The 15,089-nt window shown below is 43.5% G+C and overlaps 1 protein-coding gene across 1 annotated transcript in view; it reads left to right on the top strand.

Annotated features, from left to right (window-relative positions):
* LOC122770849 (voltage-dependent P/Q-type calcium channel subunit alpha-1A-like) overlaps positions 1 to 15,089 on the top strand; it is a 143,529-nt gene that overhangs the window by 719 nt on the left and 127,721 nt on the right. The window contains 1 exon segment of the mRNA XM_044028014.1: positions 641 to 780. Coding sequence (XP_043883949.1) covers positions 641 to 780 — 140 coding nt within the window.

The following is a 15,089-nucleotide window of genomic DNA, read 5'->3' as shown; positions in this document are numbered from 1 at the left end:
TATTAAACCACTTTCATTATCACTTTGATCTCTGAAAAAGGTTTTACTTTGAAATCAATAAATAAACATCATGTTTTTGTCAAAGCTACAGGGAGCCACTGCAGAGGCACCAAAGAGCCACATGTGGGCCTTGAGCCGCAGGTTGCAGACCCCTGCCCTAACTTTAACCATTACAACTAAATGCCTTACTGTAACCCTTAGCCTAACCTTAATCTAAACCCAGTTCTAACCCTAAAATCAAGTCTTAACCCTGAGAAAGACGCTGTCTGATCTGCTCGTGGTTGTTCATTATCAGCGTGAGGGACCGAGATTATCCAACCACAGACAGACAGACAGACAGACAGACAGACAGACAGTCAGTCACTTTAGTGTTTACCTTCATCTGCTGTTTTTATTATTCTCAGTTGTATATTTGATCGATCTTTCCAAATGAAAGAGCCTCTCTTGTGATTGGCTGAGTGACACAAAAGGTCCCGAAGGGGAAAATCGTCTTTTTTTTAGGAAACACAATAAAAGTCAAACTATAGGAAAGTGTGCGATGTTTTTTACAGCTTTATTCTGATTCATCTGAGAAGAACAACACAACCTCTCCTCTTGTCCTTTCCTCCTGTCCTCATTTCCTCCTCTCCTCTCTTTACAGGAAGAGACAGAGCCTTACTTCATAGCCATCTTCTGCTTTGAGTCGGGGATTAAGATCCTGGCTCTGGGTTTTGCGTTACACAAGGGCTCCTATCTGAGGAACGGCTGGAACGTCATGGACTTTGTGGTTGTGCTCACGGGGTGAGTTCTTGTTGTTTTTATGTCTTAATGTATATAAAAAAGTACATCAGCAGTTATTTATATATTCATATACATATATATCTATGTACAGTATATATTAGGGCTGTCAATCAATAAAAATAAATCATAATAATAATGAATCGCGATTAAACATGAAGCTTATCATTGATTAAAAAAATAAATATAGTTATTTATATAAAGTATATTTAAATTGAAAGACTTTCTTTCAACTTTAAAACAACGTTAACTGCGTTCATTATTTTAACGCATTCAATTATTGAAATAAATCGCCAAAATGAACATGTGATCGTTGACAGCACTATACAGTATATACTGTATATATATGCACACACACACACACACACATATATAACACACTTTTGTATTCTTGTTTTCTCTCACTCTGGCCTGATTTCCTCGTGTAGTAAAAGACTTCCTGTGAAACAATAAATACACTGTACGTCCATGGACACACACTCACACATATTTACGATAAATAAATAAAAAGTCAGCTATTGATAGATTTCACCATTAACTGTAAAAAATATCTTTGACTGAGTGTTTGTGCTCACAGTGTTTTGCCGTAACAAGAGAACACACGTATGGGTCAAAGGTGACAACATGAGAGCGTAAAAGGGGAAATTCAATAATAGAAAAGCACTTTTTGGTAAATGTCTTTTTCTTTTTGGTCGAACACATGAAACGGAAACTTATGTACATGTGAATGTGAACGTGAACGTGAACGTGAATGTGCTGCTTCATTTGGATTATGTGTGTAAACAGGTGGTAAGAGTGGGGCTGTGTGTGTGTGTGTGTGTGTGTGTGTGTGAAAGAAGCTGCTTGACTTCCTCTCTTCTCTGATCGCACGCACACACACACAGACACACACAGACACACACAGACACACACAGACACAGCAACACAGCAGAGGCCTGGTTTGACAAGGTGTGTGTGTGTGATCAGGGCAGCTCTCTCACACACACACACACACACATGCTGGGAGGTTGGATCAGAGCAGCACTGCAGGGAGCAGCAACTGGGGCAAAGTGAAATGTCACTTCTGCAAGGGGGGGGGTTGTTGTTATGGCAATGGCTGAGAGAGAGACAGAGAGAGAGACAGCGAGAGAGACAGAGAGACACAGAGAGAGAGAGAGACAGAGAGAGACATCAGTTTTCAGTCTGGTCTTCAGCATTCGTACAAACATCAGTTTAGCATCCACGTTCACACTCTTCTCCACTCTATTTCTCCTGGTTAAATAAACGGCCATCTTTGATTGGCCGATTAAAAAGTAAAATAACTGACAGTGAGTTTTCTTTTTCTGTCATATTTGTAACCGAGAATAAAAACAGAGTGAGAAAACGTTTCATTAAACAAAGAAAAAACAGAAAGTGAAAACACAGGACTTAATCTGACACACTGTAAAAAACAGTGAGTGAAACAGAGGACTTAATCTAACACACTGTAAAAAACAGTGAGTGAAACAGAGGACTTAATCTGACACACTGTAAAAAACAGTGAGTGAAACAGAGGACATAATCTGACACACTGTAAAAACAGTGAGTGAAACAGGACTTAATCTAACACACACAGAGGACATAATCTGACACACTGTAAAAACAGTGAGTGAAACAGAGGACTTAATCTGACACACTGTAAAAAACAGTGAGTGAAACAGAGGACTTAATCTGACACACTGTAAAAACAGTGAGTGAAACAGAGGACATAATCTGACACAAAAAACAGTGAGTGAAACAGAGGACTTAATCTACACACTGTAAAAACAGTAAGTGAAACAGAGGACATAATCTGACACACTGTAAAACAGTAAGTGAGTGAAACAGAGGACACTGTAAAACCTACACTGACTGTAAGTTAAACATAAAACTAGAGGACTTAATCTGACACTGACATAATCTGACACACTGTGAAACAGTGACTTAATCTAACACAAAAAACAGTAAGTGAAACAGAGGACAATCTAACACACTGTAAAACAGTGAGTGAAACAGAGGACTTAATCTGACACACTGTAAAAAACAGTGAGTGAAACAGAGGACATAATCTGACACACTGTAAAAAACAGTGAGTGAAACAGAGGACTTAATCTAACACACTGTAAAAAACAGTGAGTGAAACAGGCGGACTTAATCTAACACACTGTAAAAAACAGTAAGTGAAACATAGGACTTAATCTAACGCACTGTAAAAAACAGTGCGTGAACAGAAAGGACATGAATCAGTGACATTTGGATTAACAACAGAGATAAAAGCATTTACAGCCACTGCACCATGGAGAAGCCTCCACTGTAGGTCTCCAGCTTTCTTAGTTAGCGGTGGCTTGTACAAAGCCTTCCACTCAGGCTTCTGACCTGTTGTGAGGGACAGGTGAGTCCTCTAAGGAGTGTCCACTCTGTCCCTGAGCTTGTTCTGCAGTAATGCTTTTAAAACCAAGTAATACATTGTCCTCCCCGTCATGTTCCACAAACCATAATCAATAAAATCATTCACTTCAAAATAAAAACCAGAGTCACTTTCAAAAACAGGAGTGATGTTCATGTTGGGGAAAGAGTCAGTGGGATCAGGCTGAGCTGAGCCGTCACAATAGTTACTTAAAAGAGTCAGTTCAGAGTCAGTCAGCTGCTGTTTCCAGTCTTTCAGCAGGAGACCACTCACCCTGACTGACCTGGTCCCAGACACTGGGCAAGGTCCGCACACCTGAACCACACGGCCCAGGGTCAGGACCCTGGCATCGCGCAGTTTCTGGAGTAGGGACAGTCCTGCGACGCAGTGGAGCCGTGTCCCGTGAGTCACTGGTTCTTTTAGGAGCCAGAACAGAGAGTCTCAGTGCCCTCTTTCCTTACAGAAGAGTTCCCACACTTTGAAGAGTCCTCTATAAAAGGTGGGGAAATTATCCAAGTTAAGGCCACGTAAATCCATTAAAAACAGAGAGTCTGCCAGACCCGGTCCACCACACCACTCCAGTATGGCGCGAGCCACCGGCCTCCAGACCAGGTCCGAGGGTCCAGTTAAAAAACGCTGGATGTGCTGGAGTCTGAACGCTGCTCTCCTGCTGGCCATATGTACGAGTCCGTGGCCCCCCTCCTCTTTGGGAAGAAAGAGGACGCTCTGGGGGACCCAGTGCAGACGGTCCCAGAAGAAGTCCACCAGAGCAGCTGTACTGGCGGGTCCAGACACATCAGGTGGTGCCACAGCATGGAGGACACAAGGTTATTGATGATGAGGACTCGAACTTTGAAAGACATCTTGGGTAAAATCCATCTCCACCTCTTAAGACGACTTTCAACCTGTTCAATAAAAAGGTCCCAGTTGTGGGAGGTGGAGGCTGCATCTCCAAGATGGACACCAAGATACTTGAGTCCTAGTAGAGCATGCCCAATATTGAGCAGCCCTGTCTAACACCTCTCTGAACCTTAAAAGGAGCGCTTAGTCTACCATTGACTTTCAGCACACTCTCAATGTCACTGTACAAGACCCTGATCTTAGCTATGAAACCTGAGCTGAAGCCAAAAGCCTGCAGCGTCTGCCACAGGTAATGGTGTTCAACTCTGTCAAAAGCTTTTTCTTGATCTAGAGAAATCTGAGCCTAATGAACTAGAGAGGTCCAAAATGTCCCGAATCAGAGTAATGTTGTCAGATATCAACCTGCCGGGAACACATTAGGTCTGGTCCATGTGATTGACCTGGTCCATCACCTTCCTGAGTCTCATGGCCAGCACCTTAGAGAGCAGTTTATAGTCGGTACACAGCAGAGACACAGGACGCCAGTTCTTAAGCTCCTGCAGGTCTCCTTTCTTTGGAAGGAGGGTGAGGACAGCCCTCCTGCAGCTCAGGGGCAGCTGTCCCTTGTTCAGACTGTCCTGCAGGACACACAGAAGATCGTCCCCCATGACCGCCCAGAAGGCTCTATAAAACTCCCTAAAGTTGTGCCTCGAGAAAATCTCTGTGGTCCTCGGTCACTTGTGGCAGCCCTTCGAGGAATGACAGCGCCACCTCTGGTTCCTCCCTAAGCTCTGCTGTGTACAGATCGTGATAAAAACCGACAGCACACTGCCGAATGTCTGTGTCCTCCTGCAGTAGTAGTCCACTGTCAGACCTCAGCGAGTGCATGAGTCTCTTCTGTCCACTCTTCCGCTCCAACCCAAAGAAAAAATGGGAAGGAGCATCCATCTCCGCGACGTTCTGGAAGCGTGACCGAACCAGAGCACCATGGGCATGAAAACCCAGCAGGTCGGACAGAGCTGAGCGTTTGAGTTTGAGAACTTCAATATGTTGTCGATCTCCTGTGGAGTCTGCTCAGTTTTGCAGTTCCACCACTTCTCTCTCCAGATCTCTCATAGACCTGATCATGTCTCTAGTGACACTGAGAGTGTACTGCAAGCAAAGCTGTTTGATCTGAACCTTTCCTAAGTCCCACCACTGCTGCAGAGAACTGTACTCAGACTTAGTCCGTCTGAAATAAAACCAAAAATATCTGAGTGACTCTTTAAAACCATTATCGGTCAACAGTGTGGTGTTAAAGTGCCAGTACGCACCTCTACATTTCACATTCTTTATAAAAACCACACACTGCACCAGGGAGTGATCGGAGAACCCGACAGGGCTGATCACACTCTTTCATTCAAATGATGCTCGTAACAATAAAACCTATCAAGTCTTGACTAAAGCAATGTGTTACCTCTACAGTGAAGCCAGGTGTACTGACGCTGGCTCCTGTGGAAACATCTCTAAAACGTCTAAGACAGGGTTCTCTGTTCAGTTAAAAACAAGAACTCCTCACTGCAACACTTGTGAAGTGTTTGGTTCAGTGTGTCTATAAAAAACAGTCTCTCCAGAGCAATAACTGGAGCATAAGCATTTATAAAAACCAGTTTCATCTTCTCAAACTGAGCAGTCACTTTTAAAAGTCGGCCTGGAACGACCTCGTCTGCAGTGAAGTTAAAAGGAGTGAATTCTCTGGAGAAGAGAATCCCGACCCCCCCACTGTTACTGTCCCTGTGACCGGCGGTCACCTGCTCTTCCCGGGCATGAGCGGACCAAGTGTCCCTCTGCCCCGCAACCAAAACATTTGAGGGAGTCTGACGTGACATGAACTGTGTAATCATAATCATCTACTCTGAACTTCTCTGATGTGTTGTCCTTGTGTCTCCTGAAAGACACGACGTGCTTCAGGAGAGCAGATTTACAGCCCAGCAGAATCATCTTTATCGTGGACACGAGTTTCCCGTGCCGCGACAGTTCCTTCATCAGAGACTCGTTACTTAGAAACGGCGGAACATTTGAAATAATGATCTTTTTAGCAGGTGTCACCAGAGGTAACACCTGCACCAGAGATCCTTCCACCACCACACCGGTCTCAACCAGTTCATTTACTTTGTCACTGCTGTCCAAAAATATGACGACAGCACTGTTCATCCTTGAGGCGGATTTTACTCTGCTGTAGCCCACGACTGCACCCACAGCGAGGCCACGCCTCCACTGACACGCCGACACCTGGACACAGTCTAACGGCGAGTCAGCTTCTCCAGTCCAGAGACTCCAGGTGCTGCCATTACCTGCAGGACTGCTGTAGCGCCAAACACAAATAACTCTAAAACTATAAACTATAAACAACTCAAACTCAGTGGTCACAAAAGATTATTATTGTTGACATCATGTCATCATTAGAGCACAGGTGTCTGACTGTCAGGTTACATCGGGGTTCAGGTTTACTCGGGGTTTCAGGGTCAGACAGTGAGACACATGAGACAGTAACACATGACTCCACCTCAAGGGACTTGAGCACATTATTGAATTATACCAGTAGGGGTCAGTAGCAGGTTGGCATTGTGTCCCTGTCAACAGGAAGTTGACTCAGACATATCCAAGTATGTAATTACATAATTGGGAAGTATAGAGTATGAGTTACAATGGAGCTCCATTATATAAAACAACCAAGAACAGATTTCTCTTTTCTCTTTCTAACATTAGAAGGAGTCTAAAATGTTTATGACCACTTTCACAGACATGTTACCAAGAATGCGTCAGGTGCAGTGGAAACTTCCCCGTCATGAGAACCAAACGTGCTGCCTGTGTACGTGTGGATTGGAACAGTGCTTGGATAATATAATATCTAACAGTGCAGTCTTGGTATACCTGTCTATCAATAACCGACCCGCCCCCTGTGTAAACCCTGCTCGTGCTCCTTCAGCACATGAGAAATGAACTGACTTCCATGACAGACGAGGAGTTCCTGTGTTTAGTGGTGACAGGAGGAGGTCCAGACTGGTGCTGCTTGCTTATCCACACTTACTGCACCATGACTCACATCACTGTTAACATTTGCACAGCAGTTTGTGCTTTTCTAAAAACAACTCGTGCAAACTTGCTCAAACTGGAGAGTGCATTCCTCAAAAGCAAGTATTCATGTCAATGAAACTGTCATCAAAATGACAAGTTTATGATTTTATGATGGTTTATGAGTCAAATGGCTTTGTCAAGTTTTCATGATGACAAAAAAAGGTCAGAACTGGGCGACACCACCTGCAGACAGCACTATACTGGTTTACAGTGAACCCCTGCCCGTCCAGGTTTCCCTGAACCAGCTCTAACTATAAGCTTTATCAAAAAGGAAAGTTTTAAGTCTAACTTTAAATACAGAGAGAGGCTCCGCCTCCCGAACTGTCATTGGAAGCTGGTTCCACAGGAGAGGAGGAGCCTCCCATTCTGCCCTTACTCTTATTCACAGTGGTTCTTCCAACATTTGGTTGCACCCTCCGACCAGCCTCAGCCATTGTGAGGCCGTGATTGACACATGGTCCTGTAGCCCTGATGTCATTAGGAATCTGCATATGTATTTGGCCTCTTCTCCCTCTTCCCCTGTTTTGTCCCCTTCCTCTTCCTCCCTGCATCCTCACCCCTCTTCCACGATGCTGTCACAGAATTGTAGAAACGGTTCACACGATGTCGTGCTCGGTTCATACACGCTTGCCAAGTGAGGGTGGATGGATCAGTGGTGTTAATGCAGTGATCACAGTTTACTTCAAAACCCGCCAAAGGTTCAAACGTCGATGATGACATCACTGGGGGCTAGTGCCAGACACGTCGCTGGGCCTGGGGCATTCTGTCACTATGATATCACATTTTGATTGGCGGACGACACACACATCAGTTATGATGCGTTTAATGACATCCAGGAAAATCCAGCTCAGCTTCACAAAAAATAACCATATTCTTTCTGGAAATAATCATAACATACTGAAAAAGTCATGATTTCAGACACGTTCAGACACACATTCATTTGATTATTAAAAATAAAAATAATAATAATAATAATGATAAAAAAGACTTTTTTGATATAATATCAAAAACCACTGAGTATAGTTTATGTTGACTGACGTGACAGAAGCAAATGATAATGTTATAAAAGAGCAGAGAATTGTATGAAAGCAGCTGTTACATGTTGAGAGGAAGGAGACATGTCTACTATGATGTGAACACATGACTAAATGTTGTGGAGGTTGAAGCCACTGAGAAAATCTGTAATCTGTAAGATTGTTGTGATTTTGTCAGAGCACTGATATATGGTGTGCTCTTTTTTCTGTTTTTGTCTAAACCATGTAATACTGAAGAAGACCAGGAACTAGAGATTTAGAGGAGTGACTCCTCCCATCATGTTAAACGGCTACTTCCACCATCATCCTGTCCAGTTTACACATCAGCTGAGTGGGTTGGACGGATGGATGGATGATAGATAGATAGATAGATAGATAGATAGATAGACAGACAGATAGAGCAGCAGCTATACTGCTGCAGCTAGATGGTAGAGAGTGGAAAAAGAAGGAGGAAGAGATGGAAGAGGAAGAGGACACGTGACAATGTCTCTCCGTTCCCGTGGGCTCTGGGTAATAGGAGCGAGAGGAAAAGACGGGGAATATAAGACGGGTTTGGCTGTGAGAGAAGGCATGAGAGGGATGGAGAGCTGAGAGGGGGAGGACCACTGGAAAGTGATGGGTAGAGGACGAGGGGGTGTGAGGGTGGAGGAGGTGAGAGTGATATATGGAGAGCGAGGGAGAAAGGTTCAGAGGAAGGATGGGAGGAGAGGGGAGGGAAGGCCAAGATGGATACGGAAGAAGGGGGGAGAGAGAGTGAGAAAAGAGAAAGAGCAAATGCTGAGAGGAGCGTGCATGGAGAGGGGGTGTGTGTGTGTGTGTGTGTGTGGTGTGTGTGTGTGTGTGTGTGCATATGCGTCGTGTGTGTGTGTGTGTGTGCATGTGTGTGTGTGTCAATGTGCATAATGTGTGTGTGTGTGTGTGTGTGCATGTGTGTGTGTGTGTGTGTGTGAGTAAGTGCTGCAGTAACCTGCTTTTCCCTGCTCCCTGTGATCAATCACTCAGTGTAGCCTACATAACACACTGTGCTGTTTTCACACACACACGCACACACACACACACACACACACTGTATCTCATTACTTAGATAGAGTGTGTGTGTGTGTGTACATACAATTATGATGCATACATTACTGTGGCCTATATAGCCAATTATAGCCATATTTCAAGTGTTGATGTATATTCATAGTCAAATGTTTTGAATCCATATGTAGAGTCTTTATGTGAAAACACACACACACACACACACACTGTGTGTCTTGTCTTCCTGTCTTTGTGAGGACCAGTTGCAGACTGGTGCAGAAAGAGTTTTTTGAGAAACTGTTGTCACATGTTTTAGGTCGTGATCATATATAATCACACAGACATTCTGTTTTAATCGAGAAGTTATAGAAAGTGTACGACTGCTTCATATTTGTAATGTCTACCAGAGACAAAGACGAGTGGACAGGTACCAGGTTCACAGAGGAGGGAAAGACATGTAGTGTCAGGAGTGTGATGTTTGGCTGTTTTCACCATGGATTATGGATTATTGTAATCCAGTCCAACTGTTTTTCTCTCTACTTTACCTTTACCTGTGTGATTAAGAGCATTGTTTATGTGCTACAGCTGCTGTGTGTGTGTGTGTGTGTGTGTGTGTGTGTGTGTGTGTGTGCGCGTGTGTGTGACGACACTCTGTTCTCTAACCTTCTTCAGCAGAAACCACCTGTGTGACTCCTGTACGAGTCATTAAACAATGCTTTTCTTGCTTTTTAATGCTAGTTTACGTCCTGACGTGTCCAACCCTGTTCAGTTCAGACAGGGGACAGTAGCTCAGTGGCAGAGCGAGTCGTCTTTTAACTCAAAGGTTGTGTGTTTGATTCCTGGCTCTGCTAGTCTGCATGCCGGTTGCATTTCCTCAGAGTCAGTACTAACCCAGTCTTAAGAAGTGGATTGTCACGATAAACTCACACTCATTCTTCCAATGACACCATCAGCTTTGCACTGACAGTAAAAGCCTAAATCCACCTTATGTAACGCTCAGCTTTGGTGTTTCTGCTCATCAGCTGACATAGACTATAGGCTAGACTACATGACAGACAGACCGGCAGACAGAGAGAGAGAGACAGACAGACAGAGAGAGACAGACAGACAGAGAGACAGACAGGCAGAGAGACACAGAGAGACAGAGAGAGAGAGAGACAGACAGAGAGACAGACAGACAGAGAGACAGACAGGCAGAGACAGAGAGACAGAGAGAGAGAGACAGAGAGAGAGAGAGAGACAGAGAGACAGAGACAGAGACAGACAGACAGGCAGACAGACAGAGAGAGAGACAGACAGAGAGAGAGACAGAGAGAGAGAGAGAGAGAGACAGACAGAGAGAGACAGACAGACAGACAGAGAGAGAGAGACAGAGACAAGACAGACAGAGAGACAGACAGAGAGAGAGAGACAGAGAGAGAGAGAGACAGACAGAGACAAACACACACACAGACAGATGCACACATAGACAGACACACAAACAGATACACACACAGACAGACACATAGACACACACAGACAGACATGGACAGACACAGACAGACACAGACAGACAGACACAGACAGACACATAGACACACACAGACAGACAGACACACACACACACACACACACATTGATCTTCAGTGCTGTGACGTCACATAGTAATGTGATGTTCACATGACTTCTCTGAGACTCCTCCCTACACTAACCTGAGATTATGAAAACAGGATCATTGTTGATGTGTCTGCTGAACACATGACAACATTTACTGCAATTTTAATTTCCATAATCCTTCCATAATCCAAAAACCTTCTCTAACCATGCACCAGTTCATGGGGTTAGCTGCTAATCCAGATAATCCTAATCCTTCCTCAATTTTCCCAACAAAAAAAAAACACTTTTCAGTTTAATGAATGACTACATTCATGTTCATTATGTATTATGTGTATTATAGAGTATTTCAAACGTGAGAAATGAGTATCTGTGTGTAGTGTTCAGGTCCAGAACTGTCTGAGACAGGCAGTCCCTTTATACTGTGTATATCTACCTGTTTTGTATGTGTTGTGTTATTGTGGTTGATATTAAGGTCACTTACACACACATTATCCCTCATGCACACCTTACACTACAGACTGCACTGATATTCACACTATATTTATATAGTAGTATTACATATAGTAAGTATAGTAAATATTTAGCTGTAAATGACTTTGTTATTCTTAAAGGTGACGTATTATGCAAAAGCAACTTTTTAACCATTTCAATACTTATATTTGGGACTCTGGAGGCCCTACCAGTCGCCAAAGTGTAGAAAAAGAATACTCAGTCATGTTTTCGTGGTCCCCCTTAGTGTAAGTATAGGCGATAAAACACTCCATGTTGAATTCCCTGCACTTATGACGGCAGCATGCGCATTTCACCGCGAATGTTACCGCCCCACCAGTAAGTTTACTTGGAGAGCTCCACCTTAGCTCCACCTTGTCCCTGCGAGAGTGCAGGCGAGGGAGGAAGAGCGGTATTATGTCAACGCGGAGGGACAAGTGTGCTGTTGGTGGCTGCACAGTGGAGCACAGTGTTTTACAGAGGATTTTATATATGAAGCTAATGTGCCGGATAAAGTCAGCAAACGTGTGTTCGTGTGTTCGCACCACTTCACATCAGACTGCGGCCAGCGGTCGCCGTATTTAGTCAGCGACGTACAAACACACACATTGTTAAGAAAAGGTCACATAGAGGTCATAACTGACCATTCTGACACGTCCTAATTAAACATATTTGTTCAGTACGTCCTCCATGACCGGAGCACAGACTCAGTCTGATACAGTCACATACAGCAGCTGTTTATGCAGCGATCAGCGGTGGATCAGTGGTGCTGTCCCTAAGTGTTTTTAACTGATTTACAGTTGGACAGTGTTCGGCTCCATCCTTATGTAGGACGTCTCTTCCTGTGATGCCACTCTCGCTGTTTTCTGCTCACGCTGCCATGTTGATATTGTCAGAGAACTAGTGGAGGGAGGGGGAGAGGAATGAGGGGAGGGAACAGGAGCTGAGCGAGTGAGCGCTGTAAAGAGGACAAATCAGAAACCCCCTGGAAGAAGTGGGTGTGTGTTTGCCTGTGTCTCATTTGCATATAAAGGGACCATGCAGAAAACCGAGCGTTCTGAAAGGGGCGGGTTTAGCAGGGTTATTGAACTGCTATGATTCTTCATCCTTATGGTATTTTGACCAAAGCATGTCACTGACATGTTCATTAGGACACCAGGGAACTATTGTAACTTGGAGAAATAGGGTATAATATGTCCCCTTTAAAGTGGCGTATGTATCTGGCATATTGTCAGGGTGTGACAGAGGTTAGTTACTGCATGCTGCAAACATGTGAGTGGGTCTGTAATGTTCACACTGGACTGGTAGATGTCGGGAGGTTGGCTACTTGAAAAGTAGATCTTGGGTCAAAAAAGGTTGGGCACGTTCAGTAAGATGCACCAGCTCCACCCCTCATCTAAATAGTGTCCTTCCTGGTTTCTTCTTCAGAATACTAGTGGTCGTGCTGTCACAGTAAAGCAAATTAAAGTATGCAGTATGTGTGGAATTGTGTACACGCTGCCATACAGTCCTTCATACCACGCTTTTTCCTTACTAACCTTTGAAACGTCAGTCATTGTTGATTAAAGACTTTTAAAGGATCTTTCCTTTACAATGATCACATGCTTCCCCCACAGTCTTCACACTTCATGGGTGAATGTGAGTGAATGTGAGTGTGAATGGTTGCTTTTCTCTGGTTAGCTCTGTGACAGACTGGTCACCTGATCAGGGTAAACACTGACTGTCACCCAGTGGAGGATGTGTTTGGCTCTAGCTCCCCCCAAAGGATAAGATGTAATGAACTGAGTTCATTTTATACATCATATACCCCTGATATGATTTAAGATTTAAGATATGACATCAACTAAATCATCATTCAGTTATTTGTCTACAAACGTCTGCTCTGTGGCCGCTGCTACAAATAAATCAGCCTAAAACATTAAGTTTAACATAAGAAGTATGTATATATAAGTATATGCTGCACATGAATACGTCATGAGGACCAGTTTGAGCGGACACGTGTGTAATCCCACTGAGTAATCCCACTGAGATTATCTCTGGATGGCATTTGATTATTTTGGTCTTAAGATCAGTTAAGTCATGATCGATGTGTATATGACACACATTTATCAAATCATCACAACAAATATGTGAGATTATGTATAATTATCTGTGTTTTTAATAATATTAAATATGCAGTGTGTTTCATGGAGGAGGATTTATTGGAAGGAAGAAATGGAACAAACTACTCCATAAGAATGTTTGAAAGTGTATAAATATGCTTTAGTTTTAAAGCCTTAAAATAAGTGTTTTATATGTCCTTGACCCAAGGTGCTTACTTCATGAAGGTCGTGAAGAGTGTGAGCAGTTCCTGTTTGATCACTTGTCTCATCACAGCTGATGTTGTGTTGTTTCATATCATGCATGAAAAAGGATATGGAGAAACGCAGGTGTTGTTTTTCTCTCACTATTACCCTGTGAAATCAGTTTTAATGTCATTTAAGACAAAACTGTTTCTGTTTTAACAAACTGTGAGATGGAGGAATGACATCAGATTACAGCAGATATCTGCATCACAATCTGGACAGATTACACCAAAGGTGGAGACATTTACCCTGATGTGTAGACACAAGAACAGGTTGCTGCATTGAGAATTAGACCACTGGAATCAGAAAGGTGCAGTAACTCCTCTGAGGAAACAGTGCAAGGAAATGAAGTTGAACCTGGTTGAGAATTGTCCCTTTGCCATCACTTCCATTATCATTATTGCTGTGCAGTCATTTACAGGCTCATCACTCTCTGATACTCTCTGATAATCTCTGCTGCATATGTACAAAGTGCAGTCAGGGGTTGCACACATATCATAATGTCCATTTGTTTAATAATGGAGATGTATGTTTTTGGACTGTGGGAAACATCCCAGAGAGAACATCCCAGTGCACAACACTGTGTGATCTCACTGAGAATGGATTCTGGATATAGATTTGACATTATATTTCATAAGTTACGTGTGGACAATGAAACCCTGCAGTTGTGTTTATTTCACTTAGGTCGTAGATTCAGTTTGCTCACATGTTATCTGTCGTTTACTAAAACTAATGTGATGTATTGTGTTAAGATTCATGACAAACTTATGATGGACACTAAAGTGCCACACACACACACCAGGCGTCCTCCTGTAAATATGTGTAAATATAGACAGTACTGTGCAGTGACTGATGTACACAGTTCCTTCACCAAATCAGTGGAAACATTCACGACACATGGGAGATGGTGAACTTTATTACACGGTAATAACTGTGCTAATCACAGTCCAATATCAGCCAAACCTGCTAGAACTGATGAGTGTCTGGTTGCTGGAGATATCATCACATTTCACACTGTGGGGATTGTTGTGTCCACCTAACTCGTGATATGTGAGACCACAGACCCGCCCTGGACATGTCTGCAAAAGACGACCTCCCAACAGGAAGTCCAATGTAACTTTGCCAAAGACGACCTCCCAACAGGAAGTCCAATGTAACTTTGCCATACATTCACCGATCTGCACAATGTGGGACAAGAGAACTTCGCTGGAACTGTTTCGGGACACGCCCTTGAACCAACAGGAATTTGTCCATTTTAAACAGGAAGTGCCCTTTAACTTTGCCGTATCTGTGCAAAACTTGGAACGGGAGCCCCAACATGCACAGGGGTAATGTAAAAGGCAGAGTAGAATGTATGGTGTAGTGGTTAGCACTCGTGCTGTGCTGCTAGAAGATGCCAATCATGGTGAGATGTTGTTATTCGGCCGCAGCAAGTTCTTTTTTCTTTTTCTTTTCTTTTTTCACTCC

Source organism: Solea senegalensis, linkage group LG6 (genome assembly GCF_019176455.1).
Source record: "Solea senegalensis isolate Sse05_10M linkage group LG6, IFAPA_SoseM_1, whole genome shotgun sequence".
NCBI classification, from domain to species: domain Eukaryota; kingdom Metazoa; phylum Chordata; class Actinopteri; order Pleuronectiformes; family Soleidae; genus Solea; species Solea senegalensis.
The sequence above is the reverse complement of the archived record's forward strand: the minus strand, read 5'-3'. Positions and strand labels throughout refer to the sequence as shown.